At 38.2% G+C, this 24,695-nt stretch overlaps 1 protein-coding gene across 2 annotated transcripts in view; it reads left to right on the top strand.

The window, feature by feature from the left end:
* MAN1A1 (mannosidase alpha class 1A member 1) overlaps window positions 1–24,695 on the top strand; it is a 149,893-nt gene that overhangs the window by 32,759 nt on the left and 92,439 nt on the right. The window contains exons 1-3 of one of the 2 annotated variants that reach the window (XM_075046847.1): window positions 639–824; window positions 5,896–5,992; window positions 16,092–16,207. In XM_075046847.1, coding sequence (XP_074902948.1) covers window positions 5,896–5,992; window positions 16,092–16,207 — 213 coding nt within the window. In that variant the 5' untranslated portion in view covers window positions 639–824. Of the gene's footprint in view, window positions 1–638; window positions 825–5,895; window positions 5,993–16,091; window positions 16,208–24,695 lie in introns of those variants that run through there. The other variant, XM_075046846.1, reaches the window with a different exon arrangement.

Raw genomic sequence — 24,695 nt, 5'->3', positions numbered from 1 at the left:
ATGTAATATCGTCATCGGGTCCAAGAAACCAGCTGGGGTTGTGTTGTGGTCACAAACTTCCCGCGCTGGAGGTGCTCCGAGACGTCGTGGTGGGTTCCCCTGGGCCAGCAGCCAAGTGCCCACACAACTGTTGGCCCACCAAGTGGGCTGTGGGAGAGAACTGGAAGAACAAAAGTGAGAAAACTGGTGGCTCAAGATAAAAACTGTTCATTAGGTGAAGGAAGGAGGGGGCAGGGACAAGCAATGCGAAGGCAGCCGCTCACCACCTCCCACGAGCTTGACGGATGCTCAGCCTCCGAGCAACGGCCACCTTGGAAACCCCCCCTTCTTCTTCTTCTGCCCCCGTTTTTGTTGCTGAATGTGACGTGACGTGGTAGGAAATATCCCTGTGGTCAGTTGGGGTGAGCTGTCCCAGCTGTGTCCCCTCCCATCCTACTTGTCAGGGGGAGTGAGAAGGGGGCAGGAGTGGGGAAAAGAGAAAGCCTTGGTGTTGTACAAGCTGTGTTCAGCAGTAGCTGAAACACTGCTGTGTTAGCGACCTTATTTCAGCCACAAATTCCAAACACCGGACGGGCTGCCGTGAAGGCTGCGAACTCCATCCCAGCCAGACCCAGTACAGTCGTCAGTCATGCGAGTTGATTTGTACGGGAGGAAAGTTTAAGTGGAACGTGTATAGAGGTTTCTGACTAATTCTAGGAACTTCCTTCATTTCCTTTGCTGATACTGTGAAAGAGTGAAGTTTAGTTACAACAACAGGAAGGAGAGAAGATTCAGAGAGACTAGACTGAGTGAACATGTAGTTCTGGTAAGGACAAGTTTAAAAGGTGAGAATAACTTAAATGTGTAAAAGTTCACTGTAAACTGAGAAAGAGAAGATTATTTAATCTAGCAATGAGAATTTAGCAGAGATTAGACAAGCAAGCTGTTACATTTTCTTCAGAGTTTTGTTTTTGGGGTTTGTTTTTTTTGTTTTGTTTTGTTTGTGTGTTTTTTTAACTTGTCTCTTTGTTGGGCTTCTAGTACCTTAGTCTTCTGCCTGCCTTCCTTGTCTTGGTATTGTTTAAATGGTTCTGTTGAAGGTCAGGGTGGTACTATTTCATGCAATGAATTTTTTTTTCCTTTAATATCCCAGTTTCTGGAAGGTGCTTGAATTCTTTTCCTAACATCCCCTTTGACATCTCCCCTGCTTGTGTGTAACTGCTAAAAATAAACCTTATTAAGTTCTTATTATTTTCACTCCACCTGGTACTGCAGTAGTTTGCATCTAAATACTACTATTATTATGCTGATTCAGTATGGCTCTGGTGTTCTGGCAACATTTCATGCCTGAACTCTTGGGTACTCCTGTTTGAATAGAACTGTATTTTGCACATTTCAAGTGGCTTATGTGTCCTCTGTAGACGTTGTGTTAGAGTGCTTTGGAAGATGGCAGTAACTAAAATACCAACAAGTGGGAGTGCGTTATCATCGTCTTTTGGTTGGCCAGCATTATAGCTGTAGATAAGGTCTTTGTTTCTGCTTCTGGAGAACAATTTTTTTTTATTATTATTTTACTTTATTTTTTTCATTTTCAGTGGTTTGAGAAGGATTTAAAAATTATCTTTCAAAATGCTTCCTTTAAAGAAATGCAGAGATCCTTTTGTGCGTAGTGTCAGACCTTCACCTTTTTCTTCTAAGTGACTTTGATATCAATCACAATAGCACACTTCATTATACCTCAGCAGAGATGGGGTAGTATTTTGGCATTTTCTGACTTCATAAGTAAAAAATTATTTTTTTCTGAAGATGTAAAAGCAGCTGGCTTACTAGTGGAACAGTGCTAGCTAGTCAAGCCTTTGGCTGCCGCTACTGATTGAGCAACCTGAGGTAGAGCTCCGTGGGAAATGGACTTTGCTAATGTAGACACGGGGCTTCCCAGTGAGCTGTCAGGCTCTTCTAGAGTTTGAGGTTCAATGAACATACCTTAGCAAAGGTAGAAGGATGGAGGAATACATCTATGCAAATGTAACTCTGCCTGTTAACATCCTGGAGGACTAATAAGGAATTATTTGAAAGCACTCGGGTAAAATAATTTTATTAGTTACACTATAGAGGAGCTTGAGAGTATCTGGAATCATCTGGTCAAAAGCTGTTAGACTCATCATCATTAGGAATTTCTCTTTTTAACAGGATCCCTAATGTTATGTTGAAATACAGATGTCTCAGTAACTGTGATCTTTATTTAGACCTTTCAAGTGATCAACAGTACTTATGCAAGCAGTCGGAGATGTGATCAAAAGGGCCTTTGTGAATTAAAAAAAAATGGAGATACTGATTTGGGGACGTCTCATGCAAAAAGAAAGGTGAAGACTGCAAAGATAGATGGATTTCTCAAAAAACCTGTTAAAATTCTTTCCTGAAGTCCCAGTGCTAGGAGTTTTGCCTAAGCAAAGAATAGTTATCAGTGGACTGGGTCTATTCAAATTGATACTCAATATTTTGGAACTTTTTCATTCTTACGTAGAACATAAAGCTATTAACAAATAGGAAATTCATTTAGTGGGAAACTTAATAGAACGGGGGAAAAGCGTGTAGAGTATTTCTGATATATTGAATTCTAGAAACTGGGACATCTTGCTTGGTTAGAAGCCCAAACTCACTTGTCCAGCAGGCAGCGTTGAGTAAGGTAGTTACTTTAGGCTACTATATCTATGGGCTATTTGCCCAGTAAGAACAGTAACACTTATGGTAGTAACCTTTTGCTAAATACCCATTCATGTTTGTGCCTAGTTTGGGTAACTCCTGTCCTTTTGAAACACTAGAGGGCTCGCTGATTGCTTTTGGAGTTGCATTTTGCTCTCAATGTTATGTCCATAAACCTCCAAATGTCTAAAGCAAGGATGTTCTAAAGGTGCATTTTCTTAGGAGGAAACTTACTTGCTAAGCTCGCTGGTTTTATCTAAATCTAGACTTTCTGGAAGAGTTCTAGATTAACACTTTGATTAGCCACAAGGGATGAATTGGATCTCTTGCACAGACTACTCCGAGTTTTTTTTTCCCATGGAAATATTTCTTAAAAGTTTTGTGGTGGGTTTTTTTGTGTTTTGTTTTGTTTTGTTTGTTTTTTTCAAATTACTGGTTTTGTCTGTCTGCTTGGCTTTTTGGATTCATGGATTATAATTTCCTAAGAAGCAATTAGGCAAACGTACCTGAGTAGTTAGACTCGGCAAAATGGGAGGACGTTTTGGAGGGGCGGGAATGAACATTGACATGAAGTAATGAATGTTCTTAGAAGGTAGTGTCTACTGTGTGGGTTAGCTTCCTGTCTTACTATCTGGGGGTTGACTAACAATAGGTAATCGGAGTGGCTTCTGTTAAGAACTCACGCATGCATTTACAATGCAATATGATCAAAATGTCAATCAGTTGGAAAAACGACAGGCAACTGAGTACATGTGGGACATCTTGTAGTGTCACGCACTTTGTGACTGAGCTGAACTGGGTCTGGAGCTGTTCCTGTGTTTTCCACTTGGTAACTCTGATACTCATGGCAATCTGACTTGGGGAGTGAGACGGGACAAAAATGATCCTCAAACCAAAAATTTCACTTGCAAAAGCTTCTGTTTCCTAAACTGACTTGGTGTGGGAATAGATGAGCGCTGCATCTCTTATGCAAGAGAAGGAGCAGGGATGTGCTAGGAGAAAAAGGAGGGGAAAAGGGAAGGACCATGGCAGTACTGGCTTGAGCAATTTTAACTTTTTTTATAATATTGCATCTTTAGGCACTTTGATTCAGACCACTTAATTACAAGTTTAATTATTTTTTTTTAAAAAAAAGCCCTTCTGTGTGGTGTTCCCAGATTAAGATGAAACAAATTAAAAGATTCTGATGTGATTTTTATGAGAAAATAAGCTTTGACAAAGCATAGAAAATGTCAGGCTCAGTGGAGGGCAGGATTTAGCCTGCTGAAATTTTTGAGAATTTGTACATTAATATCTAAAGCTGAGCTTGCAGGTCTGGCACATGATGATAGGGCAGAATAAATCATTCTTGTATAATATGCAAAATTACCAGAAAACTTCAACTGGTAAATTGGAAAATATGCTGTGGCCAAATGATTGGTTTCATATGGTCTTGATCCCTCTAGCCAGGGATGGGAAATGCCCTGTAGACATCAAGTCTACCACTTGGCTGCCTATTACCAGTTCTGCATTGGGACAAAATGCCCTGTCCTTGGAGAGCTCCTAAAGCATTTTGCAACGAAGTCAAGCAAGGGACACCGCTCCTGCCATCTGGTATATCGGTGCCATCCATGGCTTGAGACCATTTCCATAGATATCTTAGTCACTGCATTTCAACTGAGAGCTGACACCAGGCTAACCTTCTGGTTGAAAATGCTCACATATTAAATGCAGATGCCAATTTTTGCATTTGTAAAGCTGGGCCTGAAAGGGCTCTAGAGTAAATTAACATTCCTGAATTTTCCTGCAGGATAGATGCGTATTTATGCTTCCATAAATAGCAAAGAAACGTTTATTCTCACAAGTGCAGCCATACTTTTGAAAATCTGTTGTCATTTATTGTAGTCTGGCTTAATGCAGATTTTTAATTGACTTAATTTCTCTATGTGATTTGAGCAAAGGAAAGGGGAAGGAAGGAGGTGTGGGATTACTATTATCTGTGTGTCCCAAGGCTGTTGCTTTTAAATTTAGGATTATAACTGTTATTTAAGAGAATTATCCTTGACACACATGGACTCAAGAAAAGGTCTGAAAGCAAGGGCCAGAGCAGTGTTGTCAGCTGACAGCCTGAAGCAATATCTTTGAAAAGGTCTGAAATTGTCACTTTTTGTCTAGAAGATGACCTCTGGCACTCCCAGCGCTGCTCTCCCTTGTGGAAGAGGGGAGGAGGGCCGATGCAGAGGCAAAAATCTTTCTTTCTGTTCCCTCAAGTGAGGCTGCTTGTGGTGGCCCTTGAAGAAGACTTTTCCTAAGCAGGTGTTGAAGGTGGTGGTTGGTAAAGGGAGGTGTTGGACCAGCTAGAATGGCTGCGCACCTGGACCAGCCCCAAAAAGGACAGTTTGGGCTAGGTCTGGCTGAGCGTGGTGGTCAAAGTGGGTGTCCTTGAGTCAACCCGATGCCCCCGCTTCTGACGTGGATGTCCTCTGCTCTTACCGCAGAGCTGCTGTGCCGGGTCCCCAAGGCGGTTTCCCAAAGCAGGATTTATTTGTGGTGCACCTCTTTATGCAAAACATGTTTTTGTAGTGCTATGTTGTAAAAGTATTCAGCTGTTTGTGCAAAATGGTATGTGAAAGTAGCTACGGATGCATGCAGTAGCATTTATAGTCACAGAAGATTATATCATCGTAACCTCAAAACATTTCCTAGGTGTTCTGCCTGCCCGCTTTAGCTTCCTGCTCCTGTTATTAGCTGTACTGAGTTTGAACCAGCTAGTTTTACGCAAGAAAGTCTCCGCTGGAATCTGAAAACTACTGTGAGCTTAATTTTGACCTTAAAAATTCCTGCTCTAGGAGAAAAAACTTCTTTAAAAATGTTGCTTCCCTTAGTTTCAGAGGTGTATACTTAAGGGAAATAAAATCTTGCTTAAACTGATACATAACACAATAAATTCCCTTCCTAACAGTTATTTTTGAGTGTGTCTTGACCATAAGCATGCAGATAACGGTAGAGGTGGATGGGACAGATATGGAATTCTTACGGTAACCATCCTACTGTGACCCAGAAAACAGTGCCACTGTTATTCTACGTTGAGTATTTTATAGTTCCAATGCATACAACATGAATTTAATTAAGCATTGAATTAAATGTGTTTAATATTGAGAATATTCTCAAGTCGGTATTTGCTGTGGCTTCTTGCTAAATCAACATTACAATCCTGCTTTCGTTTCCCTACAGATGATGAAACATGCCTGGGATAATTATAAGCGTTACGCATGGGGATTAAATGAACTGAAACCCATATCTAAGCAAGGACATTCAAGCAATTTATTTGGTGAGTAGAGTGTATTTTTGTGCTTAGCGACGTTAGTATAAAACAGCAAATCAGCTGAAAAGCTTATAGGTGATAAACGTGTTCTTTCTACCCTCTGTCATGCAGTGTGGTGTTTCTTGCTTATGTTATGTACAAAAAGTAACAGTAAATGAAGGTAATGACTCCTATAGATTCCCTTCTGAATGAGAATAAATGAAGCATGTCATTGCTGCATGATAAAGATGTAGTTTTTTGCATTAAATACTCCCCTGCCTTAAACTCTTCCTATGAATTGGAACTCATTGACACCACATTCAATAAGCAGGAAACAAAAACTATGGTGGTGGTGGGGGAAACCCTGTACAAGGAACAAAAGATACTCTACAGTCATGAAGGTAGCTGAAGCTGTCTGCAGTTCTCAGGAATTTATTTCTGTTCCTTAAAAAAACGTGTTAATCTATGTCAGTCAGGCTCCCTTATCAGGCTTTCTCTTTCATTAATATAACCATTATTTGCACCTCTAAATGTTGCATGGGAGATGGTTAAATAATGCCCAAGTTGTTATGAGTGTAGAACAAATATGGGGCTGAAAAGTTCTAGTAGGAGAGGCACACCGCAGAAATCCAGTGTAATGAGGCAAGACTTTTTCAATGTCCAAGTGGGACATAGGGCTGGATAAATAGCAGCTGAAGAACAGCAGCATTCTGAGGAAGCATGAAAAAGCAATCCTATGAACTGTCATCATCTTCAGTTTTGCAGAAAAATGAAGGATTAAACTGTTTGACAGCAATGTTTGTATTCAAATAGCTTCTGTTTTCCAAACAGAAAGCTGAAAAATGAACTAATTTCTATAGTTGAGACAAAATCAATACATTATTTTGATTTTAACGGGAACTTATTTTGTTGAATGTTTGGAAAAGATAGTTTGAAGTGGAAACATTTCCTAAAACAGCCTAAATAGAGCACTTATCAAATCCTCAACTATATTTGGAAGTTGCTAAGAGACAGCAGTTGTGATTACAAAAATAATTTTGAAAATACATCATCTATGTTGATCTTGCTGCACTGCTTATCTACCCGAAGAAACATAAACAATTTTACTAGGTGATTATTACATAGTAAGTTACTGAACTTTAAACATGAATTAGGTGCTTGAAACCAAAGTAGTTTGGGTGAACTTCAGGGTTAAGTCTGGCTTCTGTTTTCTTCTATTTTCTTGAAAAGTAAAATTTTTTTACCTTCATTAAGATGACTGGTAGTTGTGCAATTCAGTATAATATTTGAAGATCTAATGCAATCCTGTTTCCTATGTTTTCTTGGAGGACAACAAAATGGCACATGATGTCTTGAAAATTAAAATGCTTAATTAGTTTCATTTGGAATCAGAAGTGGTATAAAAATTTACGAGGTTTGAGTTTTTAATGATACTGCATGGATTCACAGAAAAAGCCATAGATGTATTGACTTGTGAAATTCTTAAGCAGGAGTTCTGTTGATGTTGCTTAAGAGTAAGTCACTGCAGGCACTGTTCAGTGTGAAACAGGACAAGCGTTGAATTTGAAAATAAAACTGTGGTTAAAGGAGGAAGAGCCAGAGTCAGTCTAAATGCAGACCACTTTCTCATCATGGTCATCTAGTATAAGATCTTATTGCTGAGGAGATTTCCTTAGAAACATCTTCACTCTTATTGATCTTGGTGGCAGATCAAAAATAAGCATTAAGTATCTTTCTGCTGAATTGCTTTACAGAATACTAAAGAGCAGCATATCTGCAAGCAGTTCTGTCTCATAAGCTACCCTTTCCTGAATCCATAATTTCTCTCTTTTTTTTTTTTTTTAAGAAACAAATCCTTGTTTCTGTAATAGTGTCCTCAGATCATTAGATGTGACCTGTACCTTCATGTTTGAATTCAACAAATGCCGCATTTTTCATAAAGCAATAAAAGGATGATCTGGTTTTTCTTTTTTCTTTTATTTTCTTTTTTTGTGTCAAGTAGTTTCCTTGTGAAAGGACAAACAAGTTTCTTAGTTTCTTTATCTTCTTTGTTTCTGGTTCTTTTTTTTTTTTTTTTTTTAAAAAAAGGATTGCAAATGGTTGACTACTTTTTAAGGTAATTCTTAATTCAATTACTTGAGAATAGGTTACCTCCAGTGTCCCACGAATCTCGTCACAACCTTCAGAAATCAAATAAGACCTTCAGTTCACTGTCATCCATCATGACTATCTCCAATTTGCTGTGATTGTCTTTCCTTCTTGCTTCTAGGTCTCAATTTTCCAAAAATACAAGTTTCTGGTTGTCTTAATAGCAGTAAGATATAGCATATTTCATTAGCCAGCTGTTTAATTTTGAACACTTTCCCTCCTATGCATTAACTGGTGCAGTTATGGTACTTTGCATATATTGGGAGTGTCTTGTTATGTGATGGAGACTTCAGTACCTCCCTGTGGGGAACTGCAGGTTCCAATGCTGTAGCTCACTTAATGTTGTACTGGTTAGAGACAGTATAGCTCTCCTGACACAAAAGTGGAGAGTTGTTTTCAAGTGGTATTGCTTCTAATTTGATAAGCTGAGGAGTCTTTAGACTGGTAGTCTGTAGACATATTCATGTTAGGTGCAGAAGTTGCTTCCTCTCACATGTGCACACTAAAAATGTTTCAGCCTTTCTCTAAAAGTTAATTATGTGTAAACTGAAATATTTCTGTTTCAAGCCAAAGCCACATACTTGCCTCTGACCATTGCAAAGTCTTTTCAGCACATCCATGTAATGTTTTGATTTCCTTTTAATTTGCCACTTCAGCTTTTACCATGTTGTCTTGGCAAGTAACTAACGTTATTGTGGGCTCTTCATAGTCTACTCCAACTGCAAAGAATTCAGTTACAATAACAACTATTTGAAAAGGCAGAAGCGAAAAGTCGTCCGTTATTGTCTCTGTCACATTCTTATTAGTTTAATTCCATGAAGTGTACAACTATTTCTAGACTTATCAAGTAAATTGGAATAGCTAAACATCTGTTTGCACCATACCTGCACATCAGCAAAATAAAGCTTGTGTCCTATGCTGCTGTGACTTCTGCTGTGAGTACTAATCGTTCTCTGCCCATACCTGGTAGAAAGTAGGCCCTGAGTAAGTGCTGTTAATTTTTAATGCTTTAACCTTTGAAGTTTCAGATTACTGTTAACAATGTTTGCTAAAATAGAGCTCTATCCATCTGCCCTCCTAATGTGGAAGTGGCAAAATCACAATTTTGCCAATTTTTTTCACAGCCCCCCAACCCAGGAGCTATTCCTCTCCAAGCCTTCTGTACTAATTTTAAAACTAATGAGCGTTGCTGCACTAGCAGAGAGCTCTTTCTAGAAGTGTTTTCTGCACTTAAGTGAGTGTTACTAAAGGGCTTTTTTAATTATCTGTAACTGTATTTCATGTGCAGAATTGCCAGTTTAATAATACTGTAACTTGTGGGCATAGTATAATTAGTCTCTGCAAGTGAAAAAGGACATATTCTGGAGGGGAAAAATGAGATATTTAATAAATACTCACAATCTGCAAAGCCAAAGTACTATAGTTTAGCAAGATCCTACTCCTGCCACTTTGAACTGATTTTTGTAGTTTCTTCTACAGAGTATTGAGGTGTATGAGTTTCTTCTACAGAGTATTGAGGTGTATGAAGATTTTTAAAGCCTGCCAAAATTGGTATTCAAAACTGACTTGCAATGTACAACAATGTGTATTTTTAAACTGTAAGTTTATTAATACAGCTCTAAAAAATTAATTGTACATGTATTTAAACAATATGTTAATTTAAATTGAAAAGCTTCAACATCCCCCCCTGCCCCCCACATCTTGTTTTTCTTCACTGTTGCTGCTGGATTCCTTGGAATTCTGGATTTCAGTATGTTGTCTGAACTTTGGAAGTAAGCCTGACATCTTTCCCAACCAAATTAATAGAAACTCATCTAAAGAATAATATTATGCTAACGGTATGTGGATGAGTGACTCAACGTAGCATTTGTGAGAGGAGGTCATGCTGCACAACTGCTGTTATTCAAAGGAGTTGGTTGGTACGAAGACGAATTTGTTGTCTTTTTAGATTTCCAAAAAGCATTTTGGGGGGTTATTACTGCCTCTCACAAGGATCCATTGCTGCTGAGGCCATGCTCTCAAATCGCTTATCACAGAGCTGGAAAAGCAAGTGGCCAGGCAGAGTGACAGTTTGGCAGCACTAACAGGTTACTCGAGGTAGTTACAGCAATGGCAAACTGCAGGCAGTTCCACGAACCCACAAAGGATTCCCTGACAGATGATAATTGCACTTTGAAATAGCAAATGAGGTCTAACATACCGAAATTTAAACTGACACATAGTGGCACAGGAGACAGAATTCTAAGTTCATACAGAGAACTGGTGGGCTTGAACTCAACATGAGTAGTAAAGGTTGAAAACTTTTCAATACGATATATGGAGATGCGTAAAAAGTGGCATAGATGGGATGAACAAGGATTTATTATTCCTTGTGGGGGAACAATGCCCTTTGTAAGGGTTGGAAATATCAAATCAGTAGGTGGCATGTTCAAACAAACAAAAGAAGGTGTTTCATAATGAAGCATGTAGCTGAGCTGCACGAGTGCCAGAAGCGTGGTGGATACCAAAGGCTTCCATGGAAAGCAAAGAAACAAGCAATGGAGGAAAAACTCATCAAGCTCTAGTAAATACAAAGGCACCAGACCTGTCTCTAAAATGCACAGACGTACAAAATGCTAGAGATTAAAAGAGTATTCTAGAACTATCACAGCATTGTTTCATGTTACACATGTGAAAAACAATTGAGAGTATTGTTTCTTTTCCCACTCTTACCAGCCGGTAATAGTGGCTGAAGTTAAAAATGTTAGTGTTGTTGGGGGGTTGCCAGTACTTGAGTAAGAGTTTCGTGTTTTGGCATAGCAGACTTTAATAATTAATCACTCTTGACACTTTAAATTGCTAATGATATTGGATAGGAACCTTTTCAGTGAACTTTAAATAGAGGAAAACACTGTTTTAAAATCTGAGTCAGCTTTTGGAACAATGCTCTAAAAAACTTACATCTCTAATCAAAACGTTAATCTTGTCAAACCTATGTGTATTCTTGAATATGTTGAGAGTAACATAGTTCGGTTGTTTATGTACAATGTATATGCATATAGACCTGAAAAAATTGGATGCTTGATTGAGTTTTCAAATTTGCATATTTAATGTTACAAAGTTTCTGGTCTTACTCCCCATGTTAAGAAATTCTGAGCTGTTCTTAATGGCCAGATTAAGATAAAATTGTGACAGCTTTTATTTCTGTATTTTTGGCTGGAATTTTCAGTATGAAATGACAAACTGGAGGAAGATTTCATAGAATACATCTGCTTTGACTTCAACTTGAGCTTCTTCAACTTACAGTAACTGGAAGGTGACAACACAAGTTTGCCTCACTGGCTGAAAACAATGAACAGTCTAAGATCAGGGTGGGGCTGAGTGCAATTCAAATAAAGCTATGTATAAAATTTTTTTTTCCACAGTAGTACAAAGTAGCCCTAAAGAGCAGTTCTTCTGACAATAATAGAGGAAACTTTTTTTTAACCTTTTCACTTTATTTGAAGGGATATCCATTATTATTTTTATGTGCTGAATTTCCATCGTATTAAAAAAATTACAAATATAAATGTCCTATGTTAATTTTCATAGTTTATATCAGGACACAAAAATGTAACTTTTTTTGGAAGAAAAAACTATATTCTACTCATGCAAGAACAAGAAGTTCTAGTTTATGATGCTTGTTGGACAGTGAACTATTATAGGTGAGGGAGCTGATGCATAACATGACCTGAGGCCACTTCATTTTTCATCTTTCCTTATCTTTCATTTTTGTCGCATGCTTTGCCAGTTTCCTTCCATTCAGAATATGACACAGAGTCAGAAAAAGAAAAGCAGTTGAATTTGAGAAGTCGGGAGCCTGGCTTCCATCCTGTTATAGGCAGTGCACTAGGACACATGTCTGAAACTTTCCTCCATGTAACGTTCTGTATGATATGCTTCCAGATCACAAATCTTCATCTGTTTCACATATATGTATGCATATATATATGTGTGTGTGCGCATGTGTGTATAAATATCTCCAAATATATTTGATGGTGAGGAATGTGGATGTTCTGGAGAACCAAACCCCAAACTTGGTATACAAGGGATGGGAGGAACACTGTAAACAAACTATTTAAGTGCACCAACGTGCATTGATTCTGGCATCCTGGCTGTATTCTATTTCAGACTCTTCTGGCCAAAATATAAGCCATGTCTAAAAGCCTGCACTAGACAAATAAAAGCTTCTCTTGGCCCACCCTCCAAACAGTTTGGCCATCAGCCAGTTGTGGTTCTTAAACCATATGGCCACATAAGCTCCATCACAGAGCTGTGCTAATGTTTGTCATCTATAGCAGTTCTTCCTACAGTCACACCCTGGAAACTCATACAAAGTTATTCATCCTCTGATGGCTTTTTTTATTCTGCTTTTCCTGCCCACCCCTGAGGCACTACTGTGTTCTCTAATGTAATCTCCAGTTTGTGTGCACATACCTTTGCGTTGTTAGATATTAAAAAGCATGCTGTTTAAACGGACCCACTGCACATTACCCAGAGGTGATCTGGATGGCTCTATGCTATATATCATGCTATTCTGAAATGCTGGGTAATCAGTCATCTTAGTTAATCATCCACAAATCTTGTTAGCAGGAGGTTCTTCTTATTTTCTTCCAAATCACATAAAGATTTCAAGTGTTTAACTGGAAAGGATGCCCTGTAGATGCTGCCACGTAGTCCAAGTTTCAAGTTGACTGATTTCTTTTGCTTTCTCTTCAGTTACAGTAGCTTGTAGGCTATTTTGCGTGTTCTCTATTAATCACTTACATTGGAATAAACGATAGTGTTAGTAAAGAGGAGAGGGAAAAACAGAAGCAGGTTCAACAAAGGAAGTCAAATGGAGCATGTATGAGTACTTGGTCTGGAGGTTTTGGGAGAGACTAATAAAGTTTCACTTTGGTAGGCTTGTACATCTGGTTATCTCTTTTATCATCAAAATTACTCGCTTCAAGCTTATGTTTTATGAATTTCAAGTCCATTTTCTCTACCTTGAGTATACTGTATACCATTTTTGTATTGTCTGCAAAATATATCTGTAATTACCTGAGGTGTATGGATTTGCTCCAAGTATTGCTTGTGATACATTCCTTCTGCTTAGGGCAACTGCGAAACTACCATGGTGACTGCAACTTTGCTGGCACTTTTTGTAACCCAGTGCTCACTGTTAATCAAACGTATAGCATTACCTTAGATGTATAACAAAACAGTCTTCCTGTCCAAATATTCTGAGTATATGAGTGTGTATTGTAATTACCTAGCAATAATCTTTGCCTCTTCTAGACCATGACTGCTGTGTAATTCCTTGGGAACATTGTGTAGGAACTAACATGAATGATAACTGTATTTAATAATCTATGTGGTGTGCTTTGAGAAGCATAGCATATATAGGCTTGTGAAATATTTGGTCTTATTCCACAATAAGAAACATTCATTTAACGTCTTTGCATTCCTTTTTCTTCTTCCCCGCCCCCCATCCCTTGTTTGGCTGACTGGTTATAAATGAGTTGCTCAGCTACACCATTTCCTTAACACTCTTAAGTTTGGATTATCCTGTTGGCTAATTTACTGTAAACTGCAGTTGTTCACAAGTCATACCTCTGGCCTCTAAACTGACACTTTAAAAATGCATTGTGTTCTTTTATCAAGAATTTTGAAGTATAACTCTTCAAGACAAACTTGACTATTTAATTGTCACATTAATTGCTTTATTTTTTTTTCTGAAGCCTTCAGAATAATAGCAACAGTTGTTTCAAACAAAGTAAGACTTACCTGAGATTATCCCATTTTCTCCTGTCTGCCTGCAGGGAGAGGTCTATGCTCTAAGCAGGTCATATTGGCCAGATCTGGGGGGGGAAATCATAGGAAGTGGGTGACTCCACCAATTCCTCAGTAAGGTTGGGTTCTCCTCTTTTTCTTCTGACTCAGTAGCGAGTTGCAGCTCAAGTACTAATCCTTACAACTGAAAGCTCAACTGTTCAGAGGTGGTGTTAGCTGTATTACAGGAAGATTATCACAAGGAATGTCATTGCACGGTGAGCCTATCGCAGTCTACTCAGGCAAATCAGGTTATAGACAGTTTTTCCGTAAGTAGAGCTCAGTTGTAAAAGTTCACAAGGAGCTGCTTTTGTTGTACAGAGTTACTAAACATCTCTAGGGCCTTTGGAGTAGTGTTGTTGAGCACGTGTCCTCCAGCAGTTCTCCACAATCACTCTCACTTTCTCATGAGCTCAGGAAAAATACAAGTTACTTAGCCAAGTTTGAAGGAATGCTTTTCCTTTAATATGAGAGAAAGGTGGCCAAGCTCCAAATAAACTCTGGGAAGAGAGGATGTCCTTCTTACCAAAGTAGGCTGCAGTTTTATTAGTGGGGTATTTAGGGGAAAATATATAGATTACTTCAGAGTAGGAAAGGAACATTCCAAAAAGGATAGTATAAGCAATTAGCAGCTACTAGCAGCTGCTAAAACAGAGAGAGCATCTGGTTTTGTTAAATGTACCAAGTAACTTTTACAATAATCTCAAGTATTACTTTGTGTAAGATGATACAAATGGAAAATTATTTTCTACCTGGAAGTTTAAGATAAGAAAGTGATGTCAATCCTGCTATATGGAGGTCTCCAATCACTTCTCCATTTCATGAGAAAGCAGAAACCTTGATGGTGGTAAATACAAGAGTTGACTGATATAGGGGATTTCCTACTTAAAGATGTAATCCAATTCTGATACTTGATAAGTCTACAAAACTAAGTTTACTTTTTCATCAGGTATTTCAGAGGCAAGATGATAATCGAGTTCTTGAATAAAGTTAGTTGTAGCTACTGTCTTGTTATTTGCCCAGTGCAATCAATTGCTGAATAAGAGTCAACTATCTGCCTGAGTCATTAGCACTGCTGGGGGAGAGGGATTGGATCTAATGACTTCCTCTGTTCCTTGCAGCCTAATTTATTTTGTAATTTTAAGTGTTTACTTTTGTATCTAGGGTCTTCTCTAAACTACATCTTAACAGTAGCTTCTATTCATAATGAAGATTGTTGGAGCCAAGTTCATAAATATAAAATTGATACTGTTCAGTAAATAGGAATTAAAATTCTTACTACAAAAAATGATGTTTTGAAAAGGTCATTGTAAATTTGAAGGAAGCATGGGAAAGTCGTTTGAGTGGCTTTTTCTCCCTCATTCAACCCTGCATATTAACCTTTCTGTACAGGCTCATGAACATTTAATCCGTGCCAAAGTGAACATACTGATGATACTTCATCTTGCAGTGTTAGGTGAAGGCTAACTCTTATCTGTCTCTGTAACAGAGGTAGAAGGATATCACTTTTGCAAACAACCAGAACTTGCACTGAAAACTGGCGTCTGGCAGTCTCTCCTGAGCTGAGAAATTCACGTGTGTGCAAGTTTGCCTTTGCTCCCCCAGTGCTCTCTTGTGCAGATTACATGGTGATGCACAGTATCGGAAAAATTGTCTTTCAGAGAGGGTACTTCTTAAATGGCTTTCCTTACTGGAATGTGATCAGTACTTATCAGCTTCTTAAAGCTTTATGCACATTATTGAGTATAAAAACAAAAACGCAACTGATTTTTTTTTTCACTCCAAACTGGAAGAAACAGTTATTTCTCAATTTATCGAGATTTATTGTCTTTCATGAATTACATTTTACAATGAACTGTTCCATTGGTGTTTAAAAATGCAAAATCATGGCTGAAAATGCAGCGTGTCAGAACTGCTCTTCAAAACTTCGTTAGTGGAAGAAATACTTAAATATTACAATGTTGTGTTGTGGCATGGGAATCAAAGTTAAGGCTGTGAATTACTAGTTGCCCACTTGAATGCTTATACACCCAATTTTTAAATGGATTCATTGAAATTGAATTTTGAAATTAGAATTAATTTTAATTAGCTCTAACTGAAAAGCCATCTGTTGGAAAGTAAATCACTGGTTCTTCATATATTGCAGGTAACATTCAAGGAGCAACAATAGTGGATGCCCTTGATACGCTATACATCATGGAAATGAAGGAGGAATTCAAGGAAGCCAAGGAGTGGGTTGAAAAAAACTTAGATTTCAATGTGGTAAGTAGAGTTGCTGATTAACATTTAATGCTCTGTTTAGTCTCCAGGGGCCAATTGAGGACTGGGTTCTAATATTGCTAGCATTATACAAGGCTACAGAATTTAGATCACTGGTAGATAAGACAGGAAGCAGAAACTTAATAAACTTACTGCTCTGCTTATATGTGGTTTTTCAATCTGAGAGATTTTAGGTAGATAGGAGGTAACGAGCTAGACTGAAGGAGGGAAAAAGGAATAGAGTAGTTACCATTGTGAAGTCAACAACAAACTTTTCAGCTCTTTCGGGTAGAAGAATTGGGACACTTCAAGCAGTAATGTTTTAGTTATGTAAACACTTTACATTTTCGCTTTGTGAAATCTTCCACAAATTAGACTTGTGTTTTGGGAAAGCTACGTGCCATACCTACCATTTAAGTTCATTTGTGTATTCTAGTAAAGTTGAATTGCGTGAGTTAGGCTGAACTGTTGGCACAAACTACGCTGCTCTAGTTTTGTGAGATACCAGGTCATCACAGCTGCGTATACAGATCATCCTATTAACTAGTAAATATGCAGCTGAAAGGAATGTTCATTGTTAAAGTTTTTATTTTAGAAAGGCCCTGAACAGGCAAAAACCTCTGTAAAACTTCAGTTAAATTGAGTAGTCCTGGTTTGGGGTTTTTTTTTTGTGGACTAGACTATTTATTGTAATTGCTGGGTACAGAGAGCTAATGGAGTACCTCTGCTGATCAGTGTAGTAAAGTAGGAAAGCATTGTAGGCACGGTACACTGAGCACTTAAAAAGCTCTTGTAGTTGACGTGTGTAATGGTAGATACACTTTCTGAAAACAAAGTACTCTTTCTAATATATTATGCAAAAGTCAGGATTAATTAGCTTCTCTTACATGCTTGAGAATTAATTATTTTAAGAAGGAGGAGTTAATAAGTGGATATTATATGGTTTATATAAGCAGCAATTTAGTGTGCATTTATGTTTACATTAATAATGTAAATACAGGATATTAAACTGTGCTTCTGAGTAGTGTCAGATGTCTGAATGACATGCTAACTTTATCTTGTGCATAAGATTTTATTTTTTTTCCTGAAGGAATTTTTGTAATACTAAATTCCTGTCTTACTAGCTTAGCATTCTTAAGATGTTTAAAAATGTAAGAACAAAACATCATAGAAAATAGCAAACTCCACTTTAAAGGAAGAGCTGAGCTCCACTTGGAGGAACATCATGAAACACTGTAGAGTGATTTAGATTAATAACACTAAAGTCTTTGGTTTTACATAAATCTTGTTATACTTTGTACTGGAAACTTCTAGGCAGTATTGCCTACAATTTCAGCTCCTCTTGTTAATTTATGTACTTTTAAAAATTATGTGGCACTTATTTTTTTCTCAGTAATGCTTAAAAGCTATGAAGTCTTTCAAAATGTCTGAATTTTTGTATTGCATTAGTTGGTCAATGCAACAATCCAGCAGGTTTACCGAAACTCCTTTACAGATAATACTGATACGCATCAGGAACAATACCTTGTTCCTGATATTCCTGTAAATAGCTGTCTTCAGTTCGACACCTCACAAAATTATTTTCATAATACTTCATAATCATATAGAATTTAATTTTACATTGGCTTCAGTAACAAGTAGATGAATTTTCCCAAAGTGGAACGAGGACATGAAAATAAATAACTGCAACACCAACTTTAATAACTGATGTCAGGTTCTTTAATGGCTGAATTGCTTGAAGCTACTCAGCTTGTACTTGTGTAGTTTTCCACTTTAAATATAAGTTCTAGTTTCAAATGCTGCTTTGTATTTGTATCTTACAGTTTAAAGGTGGAGATTACTTAACAAAAAGAACAGCAGGGCCCTCTCTTTTGTGTTTAAGCATTTATCATGTATCAGGCATTACTTGACATTTTCTGCATTAACGTTTTGTACGGTCTTACTTGCTCCTGTTTTAGAAACCTTTCTCCCATGAAAGTGATTTAGTTTTTAACAACTGACACACTGACATATCCTTAAGTGTTATTCTTTTGAGTGGTATAAAGCGTGTTTCTGTTTGAAGTTTCTGGTCATTCCTTGGGCAGTGATTGCTTAATCAGCTTTTGAGGAAGCATGTTTGGCCTTTATTTGTATAAAAAGGATTAGTTTTTCTCTCCATTTAATCTTAGAACTATGCTTTTTAAGTCTTCAGTTTTCTTTAAGATGTTTTTTACAAAAATAGCTGTGAATGTATTCTGCAGCAGAATCTTTTCTCCTTATGTTCTACATCAATGCAGCTGGATAAAGCAAGTTTCCCTCTCCAGAAGTTTGTAATATGTCAGCCAGATACTCATTGTACATGTTAAACTATTTGGCCAGCCCTTGATCATTCTCATCACCTGATCATAAAAGTTTCCAAATGTCACTTTGTAAAGCAGGCACTAGTTTATCCACATAAAAGGATTTATGGAATAAAGATGACTTAATGGGAAATGGCATCATCTCTTCACGTGTTAGATTTCAGTCCCTGAATTCAATGAATTAGTTGTCAGGGTTACTCTTGTTTACCTTCTGAAGAAGGCAAACTGTTTTGATTTTGAAGGAAATTTCTAGGTAAGTAAATGCCACTTTTCTCAGCAAACTTGTGAATTTTGGTAAGCTTGTGAGTAGACAAGTTTGGAAGCTTCCCCTTTTGGAGTGTAACATGCTTAGGCTATTTTTATTATAGCTGGAGCTGGTAGCCCTGTGATTTTATAACTGAGATATCCACGCTGCAACGTTGGGTTTTTTTTGTCTCACAACTGCTGAAATTCCTCCTATTTGATCCCTTGCTGAAGTTTCAGCCAAACCGAGTGGTCTTTCAGGAATTAAGTTGCATTTTCCAATTCTGTCAATATTTTAAGAGATTTAGTCATACTTGTACCTTTGGAAAGAGTCGACGTTTGCCGTGGCTAAATCCATGGTCTTTGCGTCATGGACATGTGCTCTGTTTTCCATTCAGTCCCTTCACCTCCGTGGGAGTGTATCTTTGCTCTTCCGTTAATACAGCTGAGGATTTGGCGCGACGTCCCCACACAGGCTGCGGCCCGCGCACCCTTTCCGCGGTGCTCGTGCATGGCCCTGCCCAAGGCTGCGCTGGGCCGGGTTCTGTATCAACGTGTTGCCACAGAGGAAAAAGGAGCCAGTCTTTCATGGGATCACTGGGGAGATTGGCTCTTCCCTAGCTTACAGCTACATGCCGCTGTGTCCTTCTCTGGTTTTATTTTTTCGTCATTTGCTTTAGAACCTGCAGACAGACAGAGCTTTCGTAGCTTCCTGAAAGAGTTTCTGTACCACCGCCCAACTTCTGCTTTACGCTGGGGAGGCAAAAGCTATCGGTCTCTGCAGCGTGAGGGGTGAGCCTCAGTGGATCCGTCCTTGGGAAGAGAGATTGGAAGAGGGATCTTAATGAGGTGGATGAAAGGGTCAGGAGTTGGGCAGGAGCAGTGCAGGAGCTGAGCCACGTGGCGCGGCAGCGAAGGGTTGGGAGCTGTTAAGTATTGGAACTGATGGTGCTTCGCTTCTACACCCAGGCACTCCCCAACTTCTTTAGGGTGAGAGACTGACTGACCTGTCCCCTCTTCTTCAGCCCTGCTCAACTCCTTTCCCACAAAAGGACGGTCTTGCCCATGCTGTATACCGGGAACAGCCCTTGGCCTACGTCGTGTCCTAAAGCGTGGCTGGCCATTCTGTGGCTGGAACAACAGGGGCCCAAACCAGACCAGAAGGTGCTAACAATTAAATGGTACGTGGGACGGTGCTTGAATTCATGCCCTGACCCACCGGTCAGCCGTCTGGTGTGGGTGTAGTCAGGCAGGGCCAGAATGGGAACAAGGTGCAGAGCAGGAAGCAAGGTGCTTGTTGGGAGAAGAGGAAAATGGTTTCTTCTACCGGAAGATACCTCAAAGGTGAATTTGGATTCAAACTAAAATAACGTTCCTGTTGGTTACTAGTGGATTTTGCTTTGTTTGCCTCATCCCTCTCTATTTTTGGTCAACATGAAGGATGGCAGGAGGTTATGGTTGCTCGGTGAGGTGAATGTGGCAGCAGTCTGTGCAATAGCTCTATCTACGTGGATGTAATTTAGTTGACTTCAGTTGACATTTTGTGCAAGCACTGGCTCATCGTGCATTACCTGTCTCATCGCAGATACCTTCCCTTGTTAACTGCACAGGATGGGTCAACCTCAGAAAGAGTGCTGTTTCATTATTTGCTCTTGAAGATGGGTACTAAATGAGTTGAGGAACTGCACGAAGGGAAGGGAATGAGTAAGATGGCGAGGATACGTTCAGTCTTGTGTCCTGCTAGCACTCATAAGAAAAGCTGTTTACAGAGGTCAGTCAGTCACTGTACCCGATTCTACAAGCCACCCTGAAGCTTGAAGTCTTACTTACCAGTTCTGACTTCTGTCTTTTTACTTAGCTTTGCAAATTTGAGTGTCTTTGCATGAAGCTGCACACAAAGCTTCTTTAAATGTAGAAGTTTTGCGTGTAATGTGTCTACTATTTGGGGAACTAGAAAAGAGTGGAAAAAGTATAGAAACTTGAAATGATGTTTATCTCTACTGCCGTGTATAGATTAACATACCCCATTTCCAAGATCCCAGAATAGCAAATATTATTTGAATCTAATTAATAATGCTTCCAGCATTTATCTTTTAGCTCAAATCTGTCAGTGGTGTGGCAGTCAGTAACAGGACAGACTTTTAGAATACAGATTGTTTATTTCAAACTTTTTAAAGTTTCATTTACATAAGAACATTTACAAATTTAGATCCTACTACTCTCAAACTGTAGGTATTACGATTGACTTGTAGTTATAATTAACAGTCTATAACCTAATGTTTTGGCTTGGAGGCAGATGGTTTTTTGGTGCTCTATTCTTGGTGTTTTTTCTCTTTAAGTGAGAAAATCAGAAAGTTTCCTAATATAACAATTTGCAACAGAATAGCTTTCCTATTTAGAAAAAAAAAAGGCATGTGGGAGGTGTGTGTAAATGGACTTCAAGTAAATGTATAATGGGTCTATGAGGAAGCTTAAGAAAGACAGCAGTTGAAAATGGTTCTTTAGTTTGTGGGACTATTTGTTTACTAGTTTGCCACATAACTTGTTAGTGCACTCTAAATGTCAGACTTCAAAGTGACTTGATTTTGTTTTGATTATGAATAAGAAATTATTTTGATGGGCTAAAAGGAGATCCTGCAAATTTGTTATTAAATGCAGTTCTTTTGCTGTGAGAGTTCGTTAATGCCTTCAAGTAACACTTTATTTTTGTTCCTGTTTAAGATCTTGCAGTTTGCCATGTGGGGACTTCAGGGAGGTTAAATAGCATGTTATGCAATAACCAGGCTTTGACACTTGCAATAAAAAGGTTGCTATAGTTGTTTCCCTTGTCTATAGCAACTGAGGTTTTTAGCAAGCTGCCACTAAATTTCATTTGTGAAATATGAATGAAACTTTTTCCCCACAATTGCAATTAATTAAAATCTTGTTTAATTACGGTAGCTTAAAGTGAGCTATGGTAGTACTCTGTGTCTCTATCATACTTCTTGGACTGCTTGAAATTGCTAAGATTTGTTGTTGTTCCCAACTTCCATGCTTCAACAGGGGGATATTATAATTTAATAATAATTACAAGTTCCTCACATTTCACTTGAAATGTGGGCCCTTTGTGACCATTTTTTAGTCTAGAATTATATACATTATTCAGCATTGTTCAGTGTAGGGTCCCTGGCGTTCTCTTGCACAGCTTGTTAACCTGCAGGATACGGGCTGTTTGCGATGGTACGGTATGGTATGTGGGCATGGGGGGAGTCACTATATTCCTTGTACATAGGAGCAATAGATGGAAATGCAGATGAGGTGACTGAAATTTTATTACTCTTGATGAGACAAGAACAGGAGAACTGAAGGAAAGAAGGCTTTGGAAAGAATCTGTGCAATAAAGATGGCTGAAACAAATTATTTGATAGGATTTGTGGCCTTATTTGGATCTTTATAAATATGAAGAGAGTAAGATCTTTATCAAATATAGATTAAGGTGACTTGATTATTGTGAATATATTCATCCACAGAAAGAGCACACAGTATTTTCTCCAATTCAATTATGAATGGCAGAGCAAGTACCAGTGCTGATGAGTGCCAGGTGGAAACTGATAGTAGATAAATAAAATCGGGTTGCATTTCAAATGTGTTTATAAGTGAGGGTGACTCCCCATGAGAAAATGTAGATGGAAATTGTTTTGGCCTTGGTCTACAAATTTGTGGAGAGAAAGACTTTCAGGAACGAGATGAGTTAAGGAAATGATCCAGAAGGATGTGAATACTGATTTTGGGGAAGCTGGAGGAGTCCTATCGGAGAAGGGCTTCAGGAGAGCCCAGCTGACAGTAGTTTTGTTATCTGAACAGTGCTTTCAGCATTAAATGCAACCACAGCTGGTTGAAGCTCCAGTAAGTAGTTTACCAGTTGTAGACTTACCCTGCCGATTTACAGGAGGGTGATGGAAGGGAAGTTGGTGAGGTGCTGCTGAGATCAGGTTGGCCCTGTCATAGGTTTGCAAATAAAATACAAATGCAAAGTAAGATGAAGTAGCTAATGTAACTCTTGGCACTTCAGGTTTTTTCCCCTGTTTGGTAATATTTGTTGCTTTTTGAAGATGGGGCTTCCTAAGGGATAGTCAACCTCCCTTTCTTTAAAAGGGGGTAGTTTAATAGGTTTACTAGTTAAACCTGTCACATTCTGCAGCTTCTTGAGTGTTTCTGAGCTATGGTTCTTCTCTTGCTTAAAAACCCCCTTATTTTAACATTTCTTCTTGTCAAGACAAAATAGGGTAACACTCAGCTGTTTTGTCCTTTGATTGTAGAGACTTGCATATTTGCATAGCCTGAGTTTAAGAGCAGTCTCCACCCTATGTAAATAGGGTGTAAATGTAAATAGGTTCACTTTGGTGTTATGTGTCTTGCCAGCATTGTAAAAGATGTAACATCTCTTCCTCAAAATAATTTTGTCTTTAGAAGCTAATGGAGGAAACTAGGTGGAATTCCATAAAGTTGTCACAGTTTTTCTCTTGCACCATGTAATGGATACATATATTGCTTTTGGTTTTCTATTTCTCTAAGTACAGTGAGCACCATTCACAATTTCTCTGGGTTTTCTATAGTACTTGGACTTGCCCATTTATGATTCACTTATCAGAAGATCAAATAGTGAATGATAAATTATTGATCAAATGTAAGATGAAAGACCAAATTACTCACATACTTCAATTAACATAAAAGCCCTGGAAGTAAAACAAAAATATGTTGTTCCCAATATATATATATATATATATCTTTCCCAAGCATCTACATACTTTCAGAATCTTTTATAAAAAGGGAAGCCTCCAAAATTAGCAGCCAGAGCAAGATGGTATTGCATAGGAATGCTAAGGACTTAGCACAGACATGTACTAACAAAGGTGTTTCATATGTCGTCCTCCACAGCACATGGCCATCCAGCCTAATTGGGTTACTAATGAAAAGACTGTAAAATTAGAAATTATATCTATCCAGTTGGTCAGAGCCATCATATATACTTAGGATCTTACAAAAGGAACATCATAGTCATTTTAAAATAAGCATGTCCAGTCGCTGCTTATAGAAGTTCCATTAGATACGACGGAATTAATTCAACCACTTCTCAGATCTACTATGTAATGATACAATGATGGTTTGAAAGAGAAGGTTGAACTTGAAATAAAAAATAAAATAATTCTGGCCTCTTCAGCTGGTAAAGTAGAAACTTTGGGAAGTGCAGATGAAGGTTTTTCCTATATATTTTGACACTGTTAAATGGATCATAAGGTATTTGTGTACAACTGGATCTGCGAGCAAAGTAAAAAATAACATTTCTTAGGATTTGACTGCTGAGTACAAATATACAGACTTATTTGTGCAAATGGTATGTGGATGATGATTAAAATATGAAAAGAGGGTAATGATCAGGGTGGTGCATCTTAAATGTGTAATAGAAAAAATTTAAAAAGTCAAACCAGAAGGAAGGGTAAAGTTGGTGTAGCAGAAATCCACTACTTTTAGGACAAGTTTACTTTTCTTAACAGATTCCTTCACAGGAACTTTCCATTTAGAGATGAATGTTTCTTTGACATGAAATTATAGAACTTCTTTAGCTGTTTTGCAAATTGCTATAATTCCTGTGCTTTCTGAGAATACTACTAGCGTGGCATAATGAGTTTAATAATAACTATGTATTAAGCATACAGCTTTCAATCTGCCATTAATGAAATGTCTGTCCATTTCATAAATTGTGTCTGCTTCAGTGGCTTGTATAAAGATTTTAGTAAGAGGCAATGGGTTCAGAGATGTGTGCAAGTGAAGTACTAGAAATCTGATAACATTAAAAGAATGGTTAGCTTCAAGAAACATCCTGAAAGATCACCACGTCGGCAAACGTTCAGGATTACAGTGCAATTAAT

Source organism: Buteo buteo, chromosome 15 (assembly GCF_964188355.1).
Source record: "Buteo buteo chromosome 15, bButBut1.hap1.1, whole genome shotgun sequence".
Classification (NCBI taxonomy): Eukaryota; Metazoa; Chordata; class Aves; order Accipitriformes; family Accipitridae; genus Buteo; species Buteo buteo.
Note: the sequence above shows the minus strand (reverse complement) of the source record. Positions and strands in the feature narration are given on the sequence as shown.